At 36.2% G+C, this 13,637-nt stretch overlaps 1 protein-coding gene across 7 annotated transcripts in view; it reads right to left on the bottom strand.

The window, feature by feature from the left end:
* Positions 1-8,719, bottom strand: part of unm_sa1614 (un-named sa1614) — a 46,283-nt gene extending 37,564 nt beyond the window's left edge. For 3 of the 7 annotated variants that reach the window (XM_051912758.1, XM_051912755.1, XM_051912757.1), the window contains exon 1: positions 8,418-8,719. In XM_051912758.1, the coding sequence (XP_051768718.1) occupies positions 8,418-8,543 (126 nt within the window). In that variant the 5' untranslated portion in view covers positions 8,544-8,719. Of the gene's footprint in view, positions 1-254; positions 427-573; positions 832-4,364; positions 4,518-4,872; positions 5,112-8,417 lie in introns of those variants that run through there. The other 4 variants (XM_051912759.1, XM_051912761.1, XM_051912760.1 and 1 more) reach the window with 4 other exon arrangements.
* Between the last annotated feature and the right edge of the window lie 4,918 nt (positions 8,720-13,637).

Here is a 13,637-nt window from a genome sequence, read left to right as displayed (position 1 = left end):
GAAACAATCGTGGCGATTTCTGTGATCGTGGCTCTTAATCGGTGGTCCTATGTCGTACAGTGAGAGAGGTTCAAAGACAGTTGTTTTCCCGATCTTGCGACCAAAGATAGCCTGCGATAGTTTTCTGACAGTGTCAGAAATTCAGCCTGATCAATGCACAGTGTGTTTGCTGCTACGACTACGTCTACTGACCAGCCAATAAAAATGCAACATGAAATCAAAGCGACATGGCGCTAAAACTTAAAACTGCTTACCTCAAGCTCTTTTCCCTTCTTCTTTCGCCGCTTCCTTTTTATTTTCAGCACACATAAATACTACAACTGCCAAAGTGTGATTCAACATAGTGTTTTGTTTACCAGTAGCGCATGCTGATGACGTTTTAGTCTGCTATAGAAATTTGCATCGTAGCCTACGATTCAACTGGTGTCATCATTGTACAGTCTACATGCATGTCCCCAAGTTTAGTAGATCCATGTCGCACAGTGTTTATTGTGCTGAATGTTAAGTGTGCAGGTGGAATTTCATAACATGATTAAAACTCTGTAACATGACTATGCAGAAAACTCAGTTTACCTAGATTCTTTGTTCTCCTTAGCCTTGATGAAATCAACTTCCTTTAAAAATAATCCCAGTTTCTATGGAGACCTCTTCCTGTTTCAAAGCCGAGGACCTCTATCTCTAACACTCGTGTCTTATCTTGCTGTATTTATTCTCTAAGGAAACAGGCCTGTCAAATGCCAGCATAAAGGATTATAAGTAATTTATATTCATTGGTGTCACACATGATAGTGTGAAGAGGAAAATGTAATTCGCTGTTATTAGCTTAGAGCCTGTAATGAACTCCTCAGCACAATTGAGAAACATGTTGGGTGTGATGTGAAATCATCTGACACTGAGCAAGAGTCAACTGTCATATAACCAACACTTAAAGGGATAGCTGATCCCAAAATGAAAATGCTGGCACTATTTACTCACTCAAACTTTTTTTTTCTGTGCGACACAAAAGGAGAAATAATTGTAGAATTTTCTTGTAGCTCATTTCCAGGTGAATGCTGACCATGGAGACCAACTTAAATTTGGTTTGTTCCTCACACAAAACTATGGCTTCAGAAAACTCTAATAAAATATAGTGTAAAAGTTGAATGGACTACTTTTATTATGCTTTATATTGTTCTTTTATATTGACAGCTACTAGTCACCATCCACTTTCACTTTATCTCCCTTTGTGTTCCACTGAAGAAAGTCATACGGGTTTGGAATGATGTGAAGATGAATATATACTGACAAAATATAATTTTTTTGGCAAACTATCCCTTTAAATTAAGCAAACAGGAACCGAACACATTCAGAGATGCTTGTTTTGCATCAAGGATGTTTGGCTTTCTTATTTTTAGCTCTTCCAGTTAGGTCTGTTATGTGTACACTGGGCCAATAACAATTCAACCGTGTGGTATTTTTCACCTGGAACGGCATTCCATGCTGAAATTCACATTCCCCTGACTAGGCAGAGTGTGAATTCAGTACTCAGCATGACTAACCTCACAGATCTTTTGTTCTATAGTGCAGCAATGGTGCCTGGCCTTTTTAGATTGGCTTTTGTGTGCATTTAGTGCTTGTGAAATTCCCCACAGCACACACAGAAAGGATAGAACAAAGAAAGACCAGTCATAAACAGCCATAAATACTCGTGGTAAACATGGGCTTATGAAAGCGTGACCAAAATGTTGTTGGTTCAGTTTACATTACATATTTTAACCAAAAGAACCGCCATCTTATTCTGCATACCATTGTGCTTGGGAGGGAAGCATTGAAGTCTTTTACATACTGTGTTTCCTTAAACTACAGAAACTCTGTTTAAACTTTGTTGTGAATGTTTTTCACACCAATATGAAATAATATCTTAAGATGGGATCCTATAATATTATAATATGGCATATTACATTCGGCATGCAACTCAAGAGGACAAGCAGTTTAATGAATGGATGAATGAATATAAAATTTAGAGTTTACCCAAAAAATGTGGAAAAATACTTTAAAAATATATCTTGATATGGGACAATATATAATTTTATACTTTAATGACAAGTACCTTGTAATATAATATGGCATTTAACATTTAGAATTATGAGGATAGTTCACTCAAAAAAAAAAAAAAAAAAATTCTTATCAGTGGAAATAAAATATTCATATCCATATTTTATTATTTTTTACATATTAACCCAGGTGAAAAAAAAGTACACTTGTATAATGTACTTAAAGTGCTCTATTTTCACACACCAATTTTGTACTTAATATACTAAAAATTCTTCTTTAGTACTTCTCAAGATAATCTTAAGAACATCTAAGTGAACTCAACTGTGCTATTTTGAGACACTATGAAATATGAACTAAAATGTGCTTTTAATATACTATCTCTGTATTAGAACAATGTATTTAGTTTTCACTTGTATTACACTATGGGTTCAAGTCTACTATGAGCGGTAACTAAATATTTTTTTTAAATACAGAGATAGTATATTAAAAGCACATTTTAGTTCATATTTCATAGTGTCTCAAAATAGCACAGCTGAGTACACTTAGATGTTCTTAAGATTATCTGGAGAAGTACTAAAGAAGAATTTTTAGTATATTAAGTACAAAATTAGTGCACGAAAATAGAGCACTTTAAGTACATTATAGAAGTGTACTTTTTTTCACTTGGGAATATAGGATAATATATAATATTGTAATATAATATAGCAAATTAAATTTAGAATTAAATTATTAGTTGACTCTGCTCTGGTTTTCATCCAAATATGAAAGAGTATCTCAATAGTGGATTATACTGGATATATTATTATAATATAATATGGCACATAACATTTTGAGTTATAGGGGTAGGTCATAAAAAAATACCAGTTATTGTACAAACTGCCAAGATGTTCCTTTGACAATAATGCTGCTTCTCACATCTTAAATCAAATCTTAAATCAAGTTATTTTTCCAAAGCTTGTTTCTGTTCCCAAGGAGAAAACAATGTCTAAATTCAATAATTTCATAATGTCATAATGTCATTATAATAATGTCATAATTTAAGAACTCGAATGTTAATTAAAATCCAATTTAAAGAACTTCAAATGTTAATCATTCACCACAACAGAACAGACACAATGTACTGACACATAATATGCCTCTATGCCTCATGTCACGAATCCACCATAAGACTTGCAGTAATAATGTTTTGAGCTCTGAGTCATTTTATAATTGAGGAGCACGACCAGATGTTTATCTCCCTCTTTTGTGCTTAATGAAGCAAAGCCCACACAGACAAACACAGTTCACATTCTTCACAACTGGTGGATTTCAGCTCCTTAACCAAGACGGCCAGAAGTGAAACTCAAACTATGCCACAAGAATATCATGCAACCATTGTAGAGTTCACTTCCACACAGTCATTGACTGTCAGTTATGAGTAAGATCAGGTAAAAACTAACTAGAAACTGAAAATGTTTCCACTAGCATCTGGGGTAGCCCATTAGTTTATACAGGGAAAAATACAGTCCAGAACTACTATGAACGCTCATTTAGACCTGTGGGTCTCATGTAAAGTGGTGAGGCATGCTATTTATATTGTGTCCACAGTGCTCTAAAGACTAAAGAGACTGGTTTGAAGTAAACACACACACACACGCTCAGAAATAGCATAAAACCCACTCACTTGAAGCTCAGCAACATGAAGAATCCAGAGCAGGTTTATCATGAAGTCAGCAGATGCTTTATGATATAAAATAACACGCTAATACCACTTCCTTTGCAAGCAAAGGTGTTACCATGGGGCTTTATGACATACTGAAATAAACCTTTGAATGGATGTTTAACCTACATGACTCTTCTAAGGAACTCAAAACAAGATATTTTGAGAAATACTGGTAACCAGTCAGTCTTGGTTACCACTGACTACCACTGTATTGAACCTTTTATGTTCCACAAAAGAAAAGCAGGTTTGAAATGAAATAAGGGTGAGTATATGTTCATTTTTGGATTAATTGTCCCTCTAAGTCTAAAAGAAAATGGGATCAATGTTTGTGAAATCACTAGGTAAGTGCATCAAATTGGCTTTCATAGCACTAAGTGCTGCAGTAATTCACAATGATGCATTTAACTGGTTCCCTGGAGAAACAATGCCATAGGGTTTGGTCAAATAGGGGTTTCAATTACTTTTACCTAGTGAATTCATTTCATTTTATTTTCATTAAAGGTGCTCTCAGTAGTAGTAGTATTCTAAAAGATTAATATAATTCATTTCAATTCATTTTAGATATTCTGCTCATTTCTTTAGGCCTATGTGTAAAACTTTTTAATGAGGAAAAAATTTGTGAGTGTACCTTTGTTCATTCTCACCAAATGTTCCAGGAATAAGGATAATAGTAATATCAGGTGTCTAACCCTGCTTAACTTAATACAGGAAAAACAAGGCTTCTGTTGGTGTGGCAGATTATCCAAGCACTCCAGTTATCTTTCATTATTCCTCTCCAGTGCCTCTGCTAATCCCAAACCGCACCTCATTTCAATTAACTTTCAGCAACATACAATGGGAATGCAGAAGCACCATGTTGTGTTGAAGACAGATAGCTGAGGTGTGTATTGGATCATCATCAGAAATGTCCAGGGAAATCTTTCCAGTTCCAGCTTTGTCATTAAGTCACATGACCCAAACAGAGACTCTATTATAGCATGGGGTTCCCATTATCTCTCTTGAGGTCAGTGCAGATTAAGGCAAAGCAACTGTGTTGTCTTATTTCCCTCTTCATTCATCCTCTTTAATTTAATATCAGGTTGGTGATTAAAGGGTTAATTCACCCAAAAATGAAAATTCTGTCATTAATTACTCACCCTCATGTCGTTCCAAACCCGTAAGACTTTTGTTCATCTTCTGAACACAAATTAAGATGTTTTTGCTAAAATCCAATGGCTCAGTAAGGATCGCCAGCACCCTTTTTCAATGCCCAGAAAGCTACTAAAAACATATTTAAAACAGTTCATGTGACTACTGTGGTTCAACCTTAATAATATAAAGTGACAAGAATACTTTTGTGTGCCAAAAATAACAAAATAGCGACTTTATTCCACAATATCTAGTGATGGGTGATTTCAAAACACTGCTTCATGAAGCTTCGAAGCTTTACAAATCATTTGTTTTGAATCAGTGGTTCGGAGCACGTATCAAACTGCCAAAGTCATATGAACCATTGAAGTTTCAAAACACTTATGATGTAACGAAGCCTCGTTTACTGAAATCATGTGATTTTGGTGCTCTCAACCACTGATTTGAAACAAATGATTCATAAAGCTCCGTGAAGCAGTGTTTTGAAATCGCTCATCACTAGATACTGTGGAATAAAGTCGTATTTTGTTATTTTTGGCACACAAAAAGTAAATAATATTAAGCTTAAACCTCACATGAACTGTTTTAAATATGCTTTTAGTAGCTTTCTGGGCATTGAAAAAGGGAGTGTTATTGCTGGCTATGCAGGCCTCACTGAGCCATCGGATTTTATCAAAAATATCTTAATTTGTGTTCTGAAGATGAATGAAGGTCTTATGGGTGTGAAACGACATGAGGGTGAGTAATAAATTACAGAATTTTCATTTTTGGGTGAACTAACCCTTTAATCAAACTTTTCACGAGTTCAAACATCATAAAAACAAGATTCAACATTAAATGAACTGGGAAAGGTCTGACTAATACTGTAGAAAGAGAGTATTAAGCATAGGGCTGAAAACATTCACTATTTAAAGGGATAGTTCACTCAAAAAATTTAAACACTGAGGATATTATGAAAAATGTCCATATGTTTTCTTGTCCATACAATAAAAGTCAATGGGATCCAATGTTGTTTTGAGCTCCATTAATTTTCATCATATGGAGAAAATCATTCTTCAAAATATCTTCTTTTGTGTTCCATTGAAGAAATAAAGTCATGCAGGTTTGGAACTACATGAGGGTGAGTAAGTGATTTTTCATTTTTAGGTTAATTATCCCTTTAATCATACATTCGCTCTATTGCGCTTCTAATAAGTTGTTTTGAAGGGCTTGTCCAAGCAGCAGGATTTGCTTCAGAGCCTGTCAATCTGCACTAAGGCAGATTAAACAGAGGTGTACTTCATTAATGAAGTCTGGTCTGAGACAAGTCTTGAGGTTTCTGTTATAAAAGGCTGAGGAATGATTTGGATAGTGGAGGCTGACTCTAGACAAGTTCAGAAGAAAGACTACCACTCAAGTCTCTCTTAAACCCATTTTGTCCTGAACCCCCTGGAGGCTGTGCGTGTGCAAAGCTCACTAGATATTAAGGGTGCTATCCTGTCACATGAAGCCCACACAATCAAGCATGTAATGTGATGCTCTGTTCAATTTGTATGGCTGTGCACTGCACAGAGCAGGTCATCACCATGGTTACTTCACATTCCACTATGTCACTCTTATTAAAGCAGTCATCATTCAATTGTTACCACCCTGACCCCGCTGTATGCTTCAAATTGGCACAACTGGGGTTCAAAATTAACACTAGCCAAGAGCCAATGTGCATAAACATAAATAAATGTGGGCAACTTTATTAGGAACATGATGACCTGTGCTGTGTCAAAAATATGCAATATGCGATATGTTCTTGAGGGGATGAATAAATATATATATATATATATAAAATAACTGTGAAAAGGAAACAAATTTACACAGTAAAATACAGTTTTCCACTGAAACAGTAATATATCATAAAAACAATGCATTCTGGGTAATATTTGTTGTTTTAAGAACAGAGGCCTATACTTTGTCAAAAACGACAAATAATATTACCCAGAATGCATTATAACATACAGAAGTAATATACTGTAAAAACAATGCATTCTGGGTAATATTTGTCATTTTCGAGAAAATAGCCTATAGGTTACTTTCTCGAAAACGACAAATAATATTACCCAGAATGCATTGTTTTACGGTATATTACTGTTTTACGGAAACTGTATTTTTTTACTGTGTAAATTTGTTTTGTTTTTTAATGTTATTTTTTATATATGTGTATGATAAATAAAATTTACATAATAAATAAAAATGTTTATAAATGAAATTATAATATATAAAATCTAAAGCAATAGATGTAATTAAAAATGTAGATTGATTAAACATCCTTTAAACAAACTGTCATTAAATTGTCATGACACATATTTAATTATTTAAATAATTAATTATTTAGCTTATTGTATACATTAGGTATTAATTATTTAAAATATAAAAATGTTTATTTTTGACACAGGCACACACACACACACACACACACATATATATTAGAGTTTTTGTAATAAAAAAGACACCTCTGTGTTGAATTTTACAGTGAGTAAATGCACCTTTTTGTTCATGCGCTTTAGATGAATTTTTGCAGTGAAAGGATGACAAACAGCAGTCAAAATACTTCACACTAGCATGATTTCTGAGACATGCACAACATGATCTTCACTAACATGATCACTATCCTGGATCAACATCCTTTGTTGGTTCTGGAGCAACATCTCTATCAACCAATCCTCCCATCCCTAACCCTAAAAACAGAAGGCAATGATTGGTTGAGGGTTGTTTCAACAACAACAACAACGGATGGATCCAGAAACATGACGGTCATATTCATGGTCTGGTTCCTTAGCTCCAGAAGATCCCTGAATCTTAAGCCGGCTTTTGTTTATGAGGCTCAATAAACACTGGATGAAAGGCACGTGCTCGTGATAATACAGCAGAAGCTCGTATTGACGCACGAGGAGCGATAAGAAGCGCGAGATAGCGGCAAAATATGAGGTAAAGAGTGAAATATATTAGGCCTTTACAAAAAAAGCAAAGATTGCAAAACTTCGGTGCAATTTAATTGACAATAACGACGAGGAAATGTATGTTAATGAAATGTGAGGTCCTTCCTCTTTTAGTTGCACGATATGATACAGAAACCACAGGAAAAGGAAGATACATGATATTAATTATTTTTAACAATTTTAAAAGCACACTGATTATATGACCACAATAATTTTCTACACTTTAACTGACGATTTATCTTAAAATCACATGGTTTGGGGTGTTGGAAATAGGCTGCGCTCAGCCCAATGGATTCAACAAGACAAAGAGCATCAGTATCTGCTGTAGTAATGTTTGAAGCAGTGTTCGTAGGGGGAAAATATGAAAGACAACACGTTCATTGGCTTAAGCAGTTCTGCAATGCAAAACGGCACCGTTAAACAGGATTAAAAGCATTTTGCCTTCACAAAAACACACTGAAACCTGCTCCTGATGTTGGACAGTACAGCACACCTTCATTTCATTCATCATGCTGTACAACTGTCAAAGACCAAATAAGAAGCGATTACAAAAGAAGGCAGCACATAAAGGCACAATCTCATACCTCCTCGATGTTGTTGGCGGAATTTCGGCAACTTGTCATTTTGGTGTAGAAGGAAGAGGTGGTGGGAGAGCTGTAGTCCTCCAAAGTCTCCACGATAAACTCATCCACTGATATGAACTCGGGCATTTTGGAGGAAAATTAGGAAAATGCTAATTGTAAGAGAAAATTTCACAGTAAGCCCATTAAAAAGGATGATGTTGTAGGTGAGAAAGTAGCTAGAAAAATGTCAAGCTGTTTGGAAAGTTCGCACAGCGGTAAAGTAAAGTGCAGCAGTGTTATATTTGGCTATAGCGGCGAACGCGCATAAAGAGGAAACAGGAGGGTTTAGTGTCAGTCTAGCGCTGACTGTTCGATAGTACGCATGCGCAGTTGGCCGACGGACCCCACAAAGCACATCAGGATGGGATGGTTAATAATGGTGAAACTATTACAAGCATCTACTGTGGTCAATATATTATCCGGTAGTGGAGAGAGCCATGGGTAAAAACAAGTGCACTAAAATAATAAAACCAAAAAAACTTGTTTTGAATGCATTTATGAATTATCTTACCACCAGATATTTTATCTAAGATATTTATTAGTAGTACTTATCTATTTAATCTAATCTAGCCTCTTAGCTTAATTGCTATGCAATAACTGATTATTAATTGTGACCCTGGACCACAAAAACAGTCATAAGGGTAAATTGTTTGAAATGGAGATTTATCATCTGAAAGCTGAATAAATAAGCTTTCCATTGATGTATGGTTTGTTATGATAGGACAATATTTGGCCTATTTGAAAATCTGGAATCTGAGGGTGCAAAAAAATCAAAATATTGAGAAAATTGCCTTTAAAGTTGTCCAAATGAAGTCCTTAGCAATGCATTTTACTTACAAAAGTACATTTTTGATATATTTACCGTAGGAAGTTTACAAAATATCTTCATGGAACATGATCTTTACTTAATACCCTAATGATTTTTGGCATAAAAGAAAAATCGATAATTTTGACCTATACATTGTATTGTTGGCTATTGCTACAAATGTACCCGTGTGACTTATGACTGGTTATGTGGTCCAGGGTCACACCTGATTAAATTAATGGATTAATACATTAAGAATCAACCATTTATGATAATTTATAATTAAAATAATATGAACATGTCGGATTATTTTGTTGTAGGCTACAGAAAATAATTGTGTAGAGATAAAATTTTCCAAATGTTATCATTAACCTGAGTAAAAAAAAATAAAATAAATGTGCTTTATCAGACACAAATGACTTAAACTATATCGAATAGTGGTGGGGATTTTAATTCATCCCAGTGAATCGAATCTTTCGAATCCATTCGCCCACTGATTCGTTCGATGACTGCAGGTTACACCACAGTAGCTACGTTAAGCCAGTAGGTGGCGACAAGTGTTTTTTTGTGTATGAATCACTGAATCTTTTAACCGATTCATTATGAACTTTTGAGTTTAAACTTTGTGAGTCTGCAGATTGCCTGAGACACAAAAACATATGTAAGCATATTTCCAAAAAAAAAAAAATTAGAGCAGTAGATCTAAATTATTTCTTCCATTTCTTCTCGACTGGCATGCCAGGCTGACATTCAGTTCAGTGATCAGCAAATGCTCCTCTATAAAAAAGCTGATTCATTTTGTTCAAAAGATGAGGTCCAGGTTCAACCCTTTCAAGTTTGTGTCGTTCAGATTCAAAGTACCATCGACTCATAACATAATATTCGTGCAGTAGCTCCCAGCTTCCCACTAATAAAATTCAATTAATAGAGATCGAAAAATACATGGAATAGAAATGTGAATGATTCATTCAGTTAAAAGGTTCATTCAAAACACTGATTCATTTACGAACTAAACACTAATATCTAAGACAGAACATCAAAAACTTGTCCAAGAGGACTTATAGCCACACACTGCCTTTCTTTTGGTCTGAGAGTGAAAAGAGCATAACATAGCACATAATTAATAAGGCCTGGAAGTCACCTATCCCAGCTGTCACCTCAGATTAGAGTTTCACTCAGTCAGCCGCTGGCTCTAAGACATCCCAAATGGCCCCTGCAGAGAGACATGTGACCCCTGCTGCACATTCCCAAGCTGTTCATTCACAACATAACTGCTACCTCACATTGTGATGACTGGATGCCATAGTGCACTGTAAAATATTTAGTTTAAGATGACTACAATCAACAAAAAACAGTAAAATGTCAAATATGGCCAAAAAAAAGAGGCAAAAGTCATGAAATTTGAACAAGACCCCAAAACTCTTGGGACAAGAACGAAAAACTCTTATGATCAGTCTGGGTGGTGAGAATAAAGAGGTGGCAATACAGTAACTTAATATCTCAGAAAGATATGATAATAGACAGATTAATTACATATTTTCATAAATTCATTCACTCCTGAAAGTTGCTGTAGGCAATGGAAGCTGATAAAATGAAAGTGACAGTCCAATTACAACTGAGATGAACATAAAATTGATCTCCTTACAGAAAATCCTGTGGCGCATCATTGTAATGATATCAGATGGTATAATATTCAGGTGATTACCATATTCACATGGTATTCACACGATACAACTTATGATAGTCTTTTCTTCCCTATATGAAGTACACCGATCAGGCAAAACATTATGACCACTGACAGGTGAAGTGAATTAACTGATTATCTCTTCATCACAGCACCTGTTAGTGGGTGGGATATATTAGGCAGCAAGTGACAGACAAGGCTTAAGCTAGTCCTAGACTAAAATGCAGGTTTGAGCTGTTTTAACAGAAAGCAACTTGCACTGACATATCTTAAAATATGTCACTGCCATTGTTTTGTCTCAAGATGCACACCAGTAATGATTTTTTTTTAGGGTATGTTTATAAAAGCTACTTAAATACCCTAATTAAAATAAGGCTTAATCCTGGCTTAGCCTAAGCCCTGTCTGTGAAACCGGCCCTTTGTCCTCAAAGTATATGTGTTAGAAGCATGAAAAATAGGCAAGCATAAGGATTTGAACGAGTTTGATAAGGGCCAAATTGTGATGGCTAGACGACTGGGTCAGAGCATCTCCAAAACTGCAGCTCTTGTGGGGTGTTCCCGGTCTGCAGTGGTCAGTATCTATCAAAAGTGGTCCAAGGAAGGATTATGGGTTATGGGCCCTCACTAGGCCCACACAGGGCCCGCACTATCAATCTACAACAATAAATCTGGCAGCACAAGGTGCCACATGTTTACCATTAATGAAAACAACGGTTAAAGATCGATAAAAAAGAAATGGTTAATGACTGGCAGATGCGTCTGCCAAACAAAAATATCCTAAATCATACTCTGTAAAATGTATATCTCTTTGAATCTGACCACTGCATGATGACTGAATCATCAATAAGTAATCAACTTCATCTGACCAGAATTTCTCTTGCAATTTTTGCTATAGTAAATGCGCTTCAGAAGCACACAGTTACAGCAGCCAGAGAAACTTTAAAGTTAAGAAGTCAAGGGTCAAGAACCCAACTAAAGCAAAAGCTCACCTCCAAACTTCAAACTTTATTATTTTCTATAAAACATCAACATCTAAAAGTTTTGTATGAAATAAATAGTCAAACTGGATTGTAATTAGTGAAGATGATCTGATCTGTTAGCGTTTAATGTTCTGTTGCTGCCAGTCATGTGACCGTGTTTTCAGCTTATTTAAATAAGGAGATTTTACTTTAATTTGATGTTTTTTTGTTTGGCAGCCATTGCTGCCAGTCATTTGACCGTTTTATCATCGAACTGTTTTGTTATTGTATTAATTACAGATTATTTTTGTAATTTTACATACATTTTAACGTAATTTAAGAAAACAGAAAATACTGTATAAAAATACAGACATGTTTCTGTATAAAAAAAATGTGAATTACTGTAATTTGTCATTCATTTTTATTCCTTCTGTGCAGAGTTATAAATGGAAGGTCTTATTGAATTTCACATTAAATTTTAAAAAGCAGCCAAACAGAGCATGGGAAACGAAACTGGGCTGCCTACACAAAACCTGCATGGGCCCAAAGTTACAAAAGCTGTTCTGGGCCCGAATGGGCTGGGCCATCATGGGCTTAATGTAGGCAGTCTGCTAGTGTGGACTGCTCACAGAGAGCCCGCAGTGAGCCCAAAGCTGTGGACCTCGCCTGGGCAAGCCCGCACAGGGCCTGTTTAGGTTTAGTGTGGGCTGGCCCTAGCCCACTTTGCCCGCAAAAAGCCAGCATGGGCCCCGCAGGGGTATGTTTGCAGGGATGGCACCAGGATGCACTATGGGAAGAAGGCAAGCCGGCGGAGGCAGTGTGATGCTTTGGGCAATGTTCTGCTGGGAAACTTTAGGTCCTGCCATCCATGTGGATGTTACTTTGACACGTACCACCTACCTAAGCATTGTTGCAGACCATGTACACCCTTTCATGGAAAACAGTATTCCCTGGTGGCTGTGGCCTCTTTCAGCTGGATAATGCACCCTGCCACAAAGCAAAAATTGCTCAGGAATGGTTTGAGGAGCACAACAATGAGTTTGAGGTGTTGACTTGACCTCCAAATTCCCCAGATCTCAACCCAATGGAGCATCTGTGGGATGTGCTGAACAAACAAGTCCGATCCATGGAGGCTCCACCTCGGAACTTACAGGACTTAAAGGATCTGCTGCTAACATCTTGGTGCCAGATACCACAGCACACCTTCATGGAGTCCATGCCTCGACAGGTCAGGGCTGTTTTGGCAGCAAAAGGGGACCAACACAATATTAGGAAGGTCGTCATAATGTTATGCCTGATTGGTGTATATTCGAGTAAAACGACTTCTCAAACAAGGAAAAATGTAGGACAGGACTTGATTATGTCCATCGGGATCATTGTGGTTTGCTATTGCTGTGATGTCATGTGAGTGACAGGTTGCCCCGCCAATATTCCAACTCTGCAATATTCCATAAAAAAAAAGAAATTGTCAATTTTGATTTCATGGTGACTTTAAGGTTCACTTCTTGGTAATTTTTTGTTACATCTTATCCATTACATTGAAATATGCTGATGTATAGATCCATCAAACAGTTCAGATCAGGAGCATAACCATGGAAACCGTGGTTATTATTAAGTGATCATTTGCAGGTCCATTAGCTGCCAGTTTTTAGTTGTATTCCCATGAGACAGTCAGGCTTCACTGGTACATTCTATATAATTACCCTTCTCTATATCACAGGCAATTATCTCAA

The sequence above is a fragment of the Ctenopharyngodon idella genome, chromosome 11 (assembly GCF_019924925.1).
Source record: "Ctenopharyngodon idella isolate HZGC_01 chromosome 11, HZGC01, whole genome shotgun sequence".
NCBI classification, from domain to species: domain Eukaryota; kingdom Metazoa; phylum Chordata; class Actinopteri; order Cypriniformes; family Xenocyprididae; genus Ctenopharyngodon; species Ctenopharyngodon idella.
The sequence above is the reverse complement of the archived record's forward strand: the minus strand, read 5'-3'. Positions and strand labels throughout refer to the sequence as shown.